This window comes from Teleopsis dalmanni, chromosome X, assembly GCF_002237135.1.
Source record: "Teleopsis dalmanni isolate 2A chromosome X, ASM223713v2, whole genome shotgun sequence".
In the NCBI taxonomy this organism is placed as follows: domain Eukaryota; kingdom Metazoa; phylum Arthropoda; class Insecta; order Diptera; family Diopsidae; genus Teleopsis; species Teleopsis dalmanni.
The window spans coordinates 38,208,661-38,220,416 of NC_051848.1; the positions used below are offsets into that span (position 1 = coordinate 38,208,661).

The window sequence follows — 11,756 nt, forward strand, 5'->3', positions numbered from 1 at the left end:
CTATATATATTTTTAAAATTTTCCGCGTTTTCCATTTTAAAAGATTTATTTTACACAATACCGACATTTTTCTTTGTATTTAATTTGTAAACAAAAGAGTGTTCTTTAACCCAGGCAATTTCAGACTTCAAATTTTACGGAGAATTTTCCATATTTAATATTAAAATAAAATAGGTTTAAGTAAATGAGAAAAGTATAATATTTATTTGAAATATTAGTCTCCGATTTGTATACGATGCATAAATGAGCTCGGAATATAGTGCAAACACTTCCTCATTAATATAAATAAACTATTTTCTTTTTAGATTGAATATTCTGTATAATACTCGGGATATTAATTTATAACATTTCAGATTATTTGCCAGAGTGGCAAAATTACCCTGAAATTAATAGCTAAAGTATGATTTTATTCGACATATGCGTGTATTTTTGAAAAATATAAATGACCGCTAATATTGAATTCACATTAGAGTTTTGCAACAACAATTGCAAGCTAAAATTACAAATATGACAGCTAAAATTACAAAGAAAACTCTTGTGTAAATCCAATATAACAAAACTACAAAAATGTTAGATTACTCTAAAAATGTTCGATTGAGCAACAATATTTTACACACATCGAAAATAAATCTATACTTTTTCCTAATATCACGTCGCTGGGCCACTACATCGAATTCATATATTCATTTAAGTAATACTGAAGATAAAGAAGGACAATCCTAATCTTCATCTTCTTCGCTCTTCTTCTAACAAGGTCCAATTTTTCATGAGATTTTTGTATATATATTTTTTTTTCAAATTATTGAGCCCTATAATTTTTTTTTAAACATTATAACTTGTGCTATGTTCACAAGTTCTTAAACTTCTTAGACAATTAAAATTAAGTGTTTAAACTGTGGCACACATTATACACATCAGTGTATATTAGTTATTTGTTTAATCAAGGCAAATAGTTAACAACTTTTAAGCTAAATATATGGAAAATCAAAATATTTAGACAAATACATAGCTTTACAAAAAGAAGTCTCAATATTAATGCGCCAAGGAAATCGTTATCGGTTTTATATCATATATCAAATGATATTACAGAACCATTACCCATCCACATATTAACCCATGTATTCTTCATGTCATTTCTTTCAAGTACAGATCCCTGCAACATCCTTGGTAAAGGCCACAGTCTTTATTATTTGTATTCTATATTCACCCAAATCGCAAAGAAGAACTATAGTGTTTTAAGCTGTAGATCAGTCAGTGTTAAAAGGTAAAATAAATAATAAAAAAATAGAATTAACTTTTATAAATATATTTCATTTAATACAAATTTTGTTAATTTACTTCTTTTTCTTGTCTTAAAAACGTGAATGTTTTTTAATATATAATTATCAGTTCATATTGTTTAGGCAGCCACAGAAATTTTAATAAACATGATTAAATTATTTATATCAGAACTGTCCAAAGCACTGCACGCGGTCCTTGACATATTTTTAATCCTCCACAATTACGCAAATTCTCTTTTGGTGCACTGGTAAAACTACATTATTTCATTTTTGTGGTATACCAAATAAATGAATTTAAATAAATAAAATTAAATTTAACATTATAATCGTTTTTTTTTTTTCGTAAATAAGTATGAACGTATATCTTGGTTTCTGCGGCCCTCCAATCTGTACATTGATTGGTATTGTCCGGCGATCGCATCTGCTCTGGACAGCCCTGACGTAAATGATACGATACAATTTAAATAATAATATACTATTTAAATGATACTATACAATTTAAATAATAATATACTATTTAAATTATAATATTTACAATTATACAAAGAGATTTCATGAAGAGTCAGATTATACAAAGAGTGTTGTGCAAAAGGAAATTCATGTTTATGTGTACATTTCGATGGACGATATTAAAAACTGTTTTGACTAATATTGATAAGGAACGCCCGGGTCTCCATTAAATGGTCGCGGGGGAAATGGTCCAGTTGGAAAGCCAGCTGGTGGTCTCCAATTTGGCGGTGGCGGACGCGGTGGTCCTGCAGGAAAAGGTGGTGGTGGAGCGCCTGCAGTTTGCCAAGGTGCTGCCATCATACGTGGTGGTGGTGGTATACCAACAGGTGGCGGTAAAGGGGGTTGATTGTTTGACAGTGGCGGCAAAGGTGGTGGTGGAATAGAAGGTGGAAATGATGCAGACTGTGGAGGCGGTACAGGTGGTGGCGGTGGTAACATGCCAGCTGGTGGTGCAACAACCGGTGCACTGGGTGGCGGTGGCGGTGCCATCAGTGGTGGTGGTACTAACTGCCCTGGCATAACTGGCATCATTGACGGAACCGGTGCATCAGCGAACAATTGATGTGGGCGATCTGCGTGAGATGATGGATTTTGTGCTGCCAATAGACGCTCAGCTGCAGATCCATGCCGTTCACCTTTAGAATCTTTTTTGAAAGCATACGAAACAGATATAGGTCTATTACATAAATATTGACCATTCATGGCATCCATTGCTGTATCCGAAGCTTCAAAGCTGGCAAAATTAATGAATGCAAAGCCTTTTGAATTGCCTGTTTCCAGATCACGCATAATTTTTGGTGTTTGTAATATAACACCAAAAGCTGAAAAAGTATCGTATAACAACTTCTCATCCACTTCCGGATCCAGGCCACCAATAAAGATATTCGCACCAACATCAAAGTTCTTTTGATGAGCCGATGCTTTGTTCACACGTATGGGCTTTCCATACAATTTTATCATATTCATTATTTTAATCGCATAGTCAGCATCATCCTCACTCAGAAACTCAACAAAACCATAGCCTTGGTGCATTTGCGTTACTCTATCCTTTGGCATATGAACGTTTACTAAAAATAAGACAGAGTTATTTAAAATATGCACAACAATATAATACATTTCAATATGTTTACCCACTGGACCTGCCTGCACGAACAATTCCCAAAGTAGTGTTTCAGACACCTTGTCATCAAGACCGCCAACATATATGGTAGCATCTGAAGAATAAATGTTTATTTAAACTAGAAAATGTAAATTTACGAACGCACCTTGGTTTCTTTCTGCTATAGGACCGGCTGCCATATTAACCGATTGCTCCTTAAGACTTTTTATTTAAGAGTGTGAGCTTCGAATCTCACTATTTATTTACGCGACAAGCAAATGCGCCCAGAATGACATTCGGCAAATATTTCACGACGCTTGTCAAGGAATGAAATAGAAAATGAATTCGCCGCAACACATTTCAAAATGTGTAAGTGTTTACATCATTCTAATATATCATTTTTACTCCAATCGCGTATGCAATACGTTGTAACTAATAATAGTCCATTTAGACAGCACTTCCACGATCGCATTTCTGGAGAATTAATGTAAATTAATCGACTTTAATATTAATATTAATTAATATTATTAGTAATCTTAATATTCATTTTTACTAAACATGAAAAATACAATGTTGTTTGGCTTATTCTTATTTTAGTATTTCATAATACTTATACACGAAAATATTTAAATTAATACCTTTTTTGTTGCGCAATTCTGGATTCAATCGAGATTTACCCATGATGCGTCAAATGCTGCGGCTCTATCAAACATTTTTAGAGTAACCTAGTAATCATGTTGCTCTATTAATGGGCATTTATATATTTTATAAATACATGTCTCGATTCAAATCATATTTTACATTTCAAGACATATACAACAGTAATGGTAAATCTCTGGGCGCATTCACACTATTAATAATAATATTAAATAATAGTAGGAATAATAGTAAAAAAGCCTGAAAGGAAATAAAGCCTCCTTGAAATGGACTATTTGGTGTTCACGCATGCAAAGGCATATTTACATTTTACATGAATTTTACTATACATAGTAAACTATATTTATTTTCTGATCATCATACTATTTATGTTTCAAAAACATCCAATATTTTTTGGTAAATATGGAAATGACAAAATCACACACTTCACCAAATTATTTTTTCCTCGAAAATATGGAAATTTCTAAATCACATATCGGAACAAGTCGTTATCATAATAATATTGCTTCAAAACGTTCAACATTCTTTTGCCAGACTCTATTAAATTTTAAAATGTGTTATTTAATAGATAGGTTCCTTAGAACCTACTTTTAAACTTTTAAGCAATGATGCATAAAATTTAAAAATATTTATTACTAACATTCACTTATTTCTTTACTCGTCAACAATAATCTTAATTTATTAGAACTAAAACTAGAGAACTGAATATTTCAAATTATACTTTCATTCAATTGTTCTTTTAATGTCAATCTAAACATTTTTAGATGTTTTGAAGGAATTTACACATTTCGAATCAAATTAAATTGTTTTTTTTTATCAACATTCTAATAGGCAGTGGCAATCAAATACTTGTTAAGAATGATAGCTGACCGCCTAATTCTTAAGTATTTGCATATAACTTATAAAAGACATTTCTAATTAAAATCGATGTGGAACTGCTTTTAGTAAGCTAAAACTGATTTTAAGCAAAACTATTTAGAAACAGGTTATACATATTTACTTTACATCTTTTCCTAATTATTTTACTATTTTTGTTCAGTTTGAAGTAAAATATCAAGTTTTCATTAAAATAAAGCGATTTGGTTATACAATTTTAAAATATTCTCATAACAATAGTTATGAGAATAGTTTTAATTCAAAACTTAGTTGAAAAAATTACACGGCGAAATTTTATCCCAGTTCATTTCACTTCTGCAAAGGGGTAACTCATCGAAAAATCAAAACATTCAAATACAAAATGTTAAAAATTACTGATGGCACGTTTTATTTTAACAAGCAGAGTTGTATTTTGTTTTATATTAATTTTAAATATTATATGCCATCATTATAATACACATTTATATGTCTAAAAATAATTACAAGGTTAATTATAACTAATTAATATTAATATCTTAAGGAATTAAGTTATTTATTTTACAGCTACTCTTATTCTAAAAATTGTAGGAACATTAGACAAGTAATTTTTTGAAACTAAATTTTGTAACGCAGTTACAATTCTTGGGTAACATCACAGAAGTTCAACGGTGTTCACTAAAATTTTCAGTAATTACGCTATTACGCTATAAAAATTATTTTTTATTAATAAACTTTATTATAAAATTAATTTATAAAACATTAATAAATTTATATCTGTAAACATAATAATTAATTGTAATACAATATATTACAAAACATTTTTATTTCGTACTAATTAAATATCATATTTTTAAAAACTATATATTGTAAAATTTGAGTTTTAACTTTGGTATTAATAAATATCATATGACATAAAACATAAATTGAAAATAACTACCAAGTAAATTATATTTTTATTCAGACAATATTTTTTATGCAGACAATATTAATTAACTTTATCTTAATCTACTAGAAAAGTTTTGATCTACGAAGCTTAAAATAAAGAAATAATCCTCTTCTAATTGACTTTTTGATATTCAAAAGTGTTCTGTCTCCGCTATTTGAATATGCCAACTCACCACAAATCAATCAAATGGTGAATTTTTTGTTCCCAAGGATTGACTTAAATGAATTACATTACCTGTAGAGAACTTTCTCCATTAAGTTAAATGAACGTATGACAGGAGTCTCTTTTAAAACAAAAATACCTCTTTTACCTCTCTGTCACGTAGAAAATGTAATACCTAATTATTTAATATATGCATAAAAAATTTTATTTTTACTTTTCTGTTGACAAAAATTATATTTCCAGGTATCCGGACGGACAGACCGATTTAGTATTAAATAAAGATACTAAAATTGAATATAACTTTTAATGTTCTAGTATTAATAGTTCTTGCATACTATGTATGATTTGTATAAAATCAGTTGCTATATTATTCTATTCTGACGAAGATGTGAATATATATATATATATAGGTATATATGTAGTTACATATATAACTAAAAATAAAAAATAGTTTTTTATTTAAATGTTGATAAAATAACCTCTACAATACACAAAATATTATATTTATTTTGTAAAATACAATAGTTTAGTAATAACTATGTATATATCATTCCTGATTTGTTCCAATATGGACTCAGTCCGTGAGTGCAATAAGTGCTCTTGCACTGACATTATGCCTTATCCTAGTTGCTATTTAATTATTGATGTATGGTTCGGTTAAATGTAATCGGTGTGGTTTAAGAACGTGAACATTTGGTTCCGCTAGTTATTCGAAATTGTTAAAGAACGTTTGTTCTGTACTTCCAAAGAGCAGTACATATAAAAAGGAAATACAGGAAAATGTCCTTTTCGTCTGACTGGTTGCAGTTCGCACAATGAGTATTGTGAGAGATTTCCTTTTTGTGTTTCTTTTCTCCAATAAGCCTGTAAACTGTTGTTACTTTACAGATTTTTCTATTTTTACTTATTAGCAATAATGTGTGCTTAAGTTTGTATCTAGTTCATAACGCTCTACTCATCTTGAACGGTGCAACAGTCTACCACCTCCGGTCCACCATCTAAAATGGTTAGATTTTTTTTCGGTTGCACTAGATTAGATTAGATTATGATGGCAGACCCTTAAGGCCACGAGTAGACCATTAAGGTCCATTGCGATACCAGATCAGAGTCTTAATTTTTAGCGAAAGTGTGCATCGCTTAGGAAGTACGTGTTATTAGCGAATTTTATGGTATTAGGATTTCAACAGAAACCTTACTGACAGCCCCCAAGTATTTTTATAAAGTTCTCGAGAGAATCGGGCAATTATACAGTAGATGCTCTTGAGTTTCCTTTGCATTCATTCGATTACACTAAGTGCCATGAGAATCGTTTCTGCAAGAGCTTTATACACCGCAAATACTTCTCCTGCATAAGTTTTTTCCTTTCCTTTAAGGAATAATCGTATACTGATTGGACGGTTAAAAATGTAAAAACCTTTTTGTTGCCCAGGCAAATTTATCTTTTGTAACTATGTCATTCGAGTGATGCATTGGTTTTGTAAGAGCACAGAACAATAGTATAACTTTGATATTTATACTGAGTACACTTTGAAAGCTCTGTTCAGAAGAAGTTCTAATGATTCTTAGGACATTTCAGTTCGAGTGTGGCCTTTTTGCCGTATTACTTCTTTATTCTAAAATCATACGAAATGCCTTAACATAGAGTCCGACTAAGCCTGAGTTCTTGGTAGTTTCAACTTCCTACACACACACACATCATTTCCTATTAAAATTGTATATTCAATGATTATATATAAAATATTATATTATACAATAATTTGTTTTTTATTGGTTTTACACTGAAACGACCAGCACTGGCCCAGCATTCTAGGAGTCGAGGTGTCTGCAGCATGTATATGAAAAATGTTCTACTTACTACTAAATTACATATGTATAGAACCAGTAAACAGCAGTAAACAACTTATTGCTTTGTATGATCCTTATACTTATACATCCATAATAGATCTTTTAAAATTATAAAACAATTAAAACACTAACAGAATTTAGTTGAATCTGTCCGTTTCCATCTATAGAAAAATATTTATGTTCAAAATATTTTACTACCTAATATATTTGCATATATCTGAGTTGAAATTGTTTATTTAACCACACAATTATTTTTTAAAAATAAACTTAATTTTTATTTTATAATGTCAACTACAAAAAGTTTAAAACTATTAGATGCAAAAAAAAGTCCTTATAACAATAAAAATAAAAATATTAAAGAACGAAATACAATATAATTTTAAATAAAATAATAAATATAAAATAAAATATATTTTTATATTTTAAATGATAATAAAATACAAACTCATGTATTATTTAAATTTATTTTTTTCTAATTTATAAATGCAATTTATTTCATGTACTAAATTTATTCATTTTATATAATTAACTGTAATAAATAAACTACAACAAAAATTGAGCTACTAATAATTAAGGCTCAATATACAGAGGAAGCTAAATAAGTTATATAATTGACCCTACATATAAAGAAATACATATATATATATATATATGTATATATAACATAATATGTTTCTTAATACTTTATCAACTAATTTTCTAGATATTTTTAGGGATAATAATAAAAAAAATAATTGTATAAAATTTTGATTTTAAAAGTTATTTTTGATAAATTCCTGACGCGTTTGCAGGTCTTCACTTCTAGAAGAAGTTATACTTAGCGGAGAGCTACTAACCGAATAATCGCCATTACAGTAACCATTGAACATGTGTTCTAAAAAAAATATTAAAAAAAAGTTATTTATTATTATTAATTTTAAATTAAATATGCAAAACAATTTGTATATATATTTTATAATATTTTATTATCAATTTCAGTGCTTGATTGAATTTGTGAAGAAGATAGGACAATAATTAAAAAAAAAATAAATAAATAAATAAAATTGAAAAAAAAATAGTAAATAAAATAAAAAAATTATTAATAAATAAATAAAAATTAAAAACTAAAAAAGAAATAAATATAAATTAAAAAAAAAAATAAAAATTAAAAAAAAAAAAAATTAAAAAAAAAATAAAAATTAAAAAAAAAATAAAAATTAAAAAATAAATAAATAAAAATTAAAAAATAAATAATTAAAAATTAAAAAAAAAAATAAATAAGAAGTAAAAAATAAAAAAAAAAATTATAAAAATTAAAAAATATTAAAAAAAAATTATTAAAATTATTAAAAATAAATTATTAAAACTATTAAAAAAAATTATTAAAAATAAAAAATATTAATAAAATAAAAATAACATTTTCACAATCTTAAAAAAAGCTCCTTTCACAAAATAGCATGAAAGAGCGTAAGTGAAAACTTAATCACTTAAGTTGCGAGCACACAGTTATCTTTTCAGGCAGTTGTGAAGCTATCTATCCATCTATGGAAGATGATACCAAATATCATAAAAAAAACTGTTGTGATACGATACAAACAATGTTAAGATTTCCCTGATAAACAAATATATAAGATTTGTACTGATATTTATAATTACAATGATGATATTCTCTCCGTGATTGAAGAAAACTTTAACCACAACATTAAGCCCAAAGCACAACAACTTGAGTTTATGAATCTAATAAATTGCAATTGTTAACTAAAAATAATGATTTATTTATCTATTTATAGCTCTCGAAGTGATCTACGTTCCGAAAACGTTGGTCTAAGACAATTTAACGCTTATGGTGGAGTGTATTAGCAGCAATAAACATGTAAACAATATAGGTTATAACATCAAAAAATGCTTTACATGATCATTAACGTTAGAGTTTTATCATTCTAAAAGAAAATGAAACATACTGGTTTGCAACATGAACATCATGAGCTATTTATATATTTTATTTAATAATAAAATAATATTTTAAATAATAATTTTGTTTCTTAACAGGGTAATTGGTCAGCAGTTAAATAAAGATTTTATTTGAACCGATATTTCGACTATATTTTAAAGTCATCATCAGGGTACTATATAATGTTTATATAATTCAGCAATATTATATTATAAATCACAAGTAAATATTTATACAAAACATTAATATTAAAACATAAATAACATATATAGAGGAAATAATTATACAATATTATAAATATAAAATACATATCCTCTATATATAAAAATAAATATAGTATAAAAATAATAGACTTAATTATAAAACTAATATACAATATTGTGCTAAGGTGTATAAAAACGCCTTCAACAAATCCAGAAGAGTATATATATATCATGTATTTTATGTTTATGTTCAAACTATTGTATGATTATTTTCCATATATATCTAATTTATGTTTTAATGTTAATACATAATTATTTCGTTGTGATTTATATTAAAATATTGTTATGTAGACTATAGAATATAGTTAGCATATAGGTTAAAATAAAAGCTTTTAAAAACAAAAAAAATTTAAACAGTGTATTAGCCCTTCAAAAAACACAAAATTATTATAATTGTGTTACAAATTGTTATTATTGCAAAAATAATGCAAAACAAAACTAGTGTCCATATTTTTATATAAAAATTCAATTTCTTACCAAAACTATTGTCGTTCCAATCAATTGCCATGTTATGTAAAAGCGCTAAAGCTATTATTAAATGTTTAGCAGTATTGTAGGAAGAGCATATTTCACTGCCGAGCACACCGAAACGTCGTTTCCACAAGCTAAGGCAATTAGTGGCTACAGCATAGGTAATGGCATGAGCACGATTAAAGCTTTGTTCTTCTGGAACGGTTGGAAATTCTACAGGTGTGAATAAGCATGAAGTGCACATCAAACGATTATCTCCCAATAGAATACGACCACGAAATTCATTTTGCTCGAAACGTTCTTTGATTCTTGTTTGTGAGAAAAACTCATTAGTATTATTCGTGTAATTGCTATCAATCATTTTGCAGTCAAGATCACGTATTTTAAAGGAAGTATCGGAAACAATCTATAAATATAAATAAATGTTAATACAAATAAAATATACAGCTATTAAAATGTTGTAACTATATTTGTACAAACTTGGATATGTATAAGGCCTTCAGATGGATCACTATTGTTATGTGTTGTTTCATAAGCTTCATTGCGTTGAAAACGTAGACTACTATGCGTCACAGCTCCAATAACTTGAGGCATTTGTGCCAGCTCATGAAAAGCACTTGTGATTAATTCTTTTTCTGCAAGTGTGGCGGGCATACGTATGTACCGAGAAGCCTTTGAGGCTAAAGCAATCGCAACACGTCTACTAATTTTATTAAGTATACGTTTACTGACACCATGCGCAAGTGCAGTAATTTCCGGATGCTGTTTGAAAAATCAAAACACTATTTTAATAACCAAATAGTCTATATATTACTTCAATTACCTCACTCAAGCTCCAATAACGTATGGCTGCCATAATTTGCAACTCCACCGGCACTTGATTAGATCGCGTTTCAGAATAATTATCAATTTCTAAGTCGTCTCGTATCATCTCAATTATTCTACGCATATTGTCCTTTGTAAAATGGTATTTAGCTTGAAATTCCTCTTCAGGAAGATCGATTAAAGGATTAAAGCGTTTTTTGATTTTTCTCATAACATAACGCTCCGCATGCTTTGGTATATGTTGCAACCATTTCATTTCCAAAAATTCGTCGAACAATTCTAAATCTTCCATATCTTGTAGGAAGTAATTGAAGATATTTGTATCCATGTCGATGAGCAAATGATATTGTAACAGATTCATAGATTAATTTATATATTGTAAATACTTGAGGTAGCACCTTATTCATAAATAATTTAAATATTAAACCGCATCAAAGCATTATGGGTTTAAATGTTAACAGTGAACGATCCACACTGCTTGTGTTTTCGAAGGCACCTTTACATAGGAAGACTACAATATAAATATTCAACGAATAGGTACAACATACGTCCAGATGCGTACTCAAGCTGGGTTTTTATTAATTTTATTGCTAATTATTGAACACATTTTTGCCTAATTTTTATTTGTATATAATAAGAAAAGCTTATTGCTTGCAACGGAATTTATGTACATAATTTGTTGTTGCACCGAATAACAAGCAAAAGAAGATTATTTTTGTAGTTGCCACAGTTGAGCGTTTCTCATGCAACATGCGAAATGCAATAACAAAATCATACAATTTGAAAACATACTTGATACTATGTTCGGACAGAACAAACATCTTTATTAAAAGAAACATAATTTAAGATATATAAAAAAATTTTTTTAAAAGTTCGAAATAATGCATATCTTTATTAAAAGGAAAATAATTTA

General features: G+C 28.1%; 2 protein-coding genes across 2 annotated transcripts; both read right to left on the reverse strand.

The window, feature by feature from the left end:
- Window positions 1–1,554: 1,554 nt before the first annotated feature.
- Window positions 1,555–3,198, reverse strand: LOC119661800 (splicing factor 3B subunit 4). The gene is made up of 3 exons (XM_038071288.1): window positions 3,056–3,198; window positions 2,921–3,004; window positions 1,555–2,857 (listed from the first exon to the last, which is right to left on the reverse strand). The coding sequence occupies exons 1-3, from the start codon at window positions 3,087–3,089 to the stop codon at window positions 1,926–1,928; spliced, it is 1,050 nt and encodes a 349-aa protein (XP_037927216.1). The 5' UTR covers window positions 3,090–3,198; the 3' UTR covers window positions 1,555–1,925.
- Window positions 3,199–7,985: 4,787 nt separating this feature from the next.
- Window positions 7,986–11,531, reverse strand: LOC119662219 (putative nuclease HARBI1). Its single transcript, XM_038071795.1, has 4 exons — window positions 10,842–11,531; window positions 10,499–10,780; window positions 10,025–10,424; window positions 7,986–8,228 (listed from the first exon to the last, which is right to left on the reverse strand). Exons 1-4 carry the CDS (start codon window positions 11,202–11,204, stop codon window positions 8,107–8,109), a joined length of 1,167 nt encoding a protein of 388 aa, XP_037927723.1. The 5' UTR covers window positions 11,205–11,531; the 3' UTR covers window positions 7,986–8,106.
- Between the last annotated feature and the right edge of the window lie 225 nt (window positions 11,532–11,756).

Coding starts and splice junctions, on each gene's coding strand:
- LOC119662219 (XM_038071795.1), bottom strand. CDS start 11,204: ATGAATCTGTTACAATATCATTTGCTCATCGACATGGATACAAATATC. Junction 10,425..10,498: donor AAGGCCTTATACATATCCAA/GTTTGTACAAAT, acceptor TTATATTTATAG/ATTGTTTCCGATACTTCCTT. Junction 8,229..10,024: donor TTGGAACGACAATAGTTTTG/GTAAGAAATTGA, acceptor TATTTTTTTTAG/AACACATGTTCAATGGTTAC.
- LOC119661800 (XM_038071288.1), bottom strand. CDS start 3,089: ATGGCAGCCGGTCCTATAGCAGAAAGAAACCAAG. Junction 3,005..3,055: donor TATAGCAGAAAGAAACCAAG/GTGCGTTCGTAA, acceptor TTTATTCTTCAG/ATGCTACCATATATGTTGGC. Junction 2,858..2,920: donor CGTGCAGGCAGGTCCAGTGG/GTAAACATATTG, acceptor TCTTATTTTTAG/TAAACGTTCATATGCCAAAG.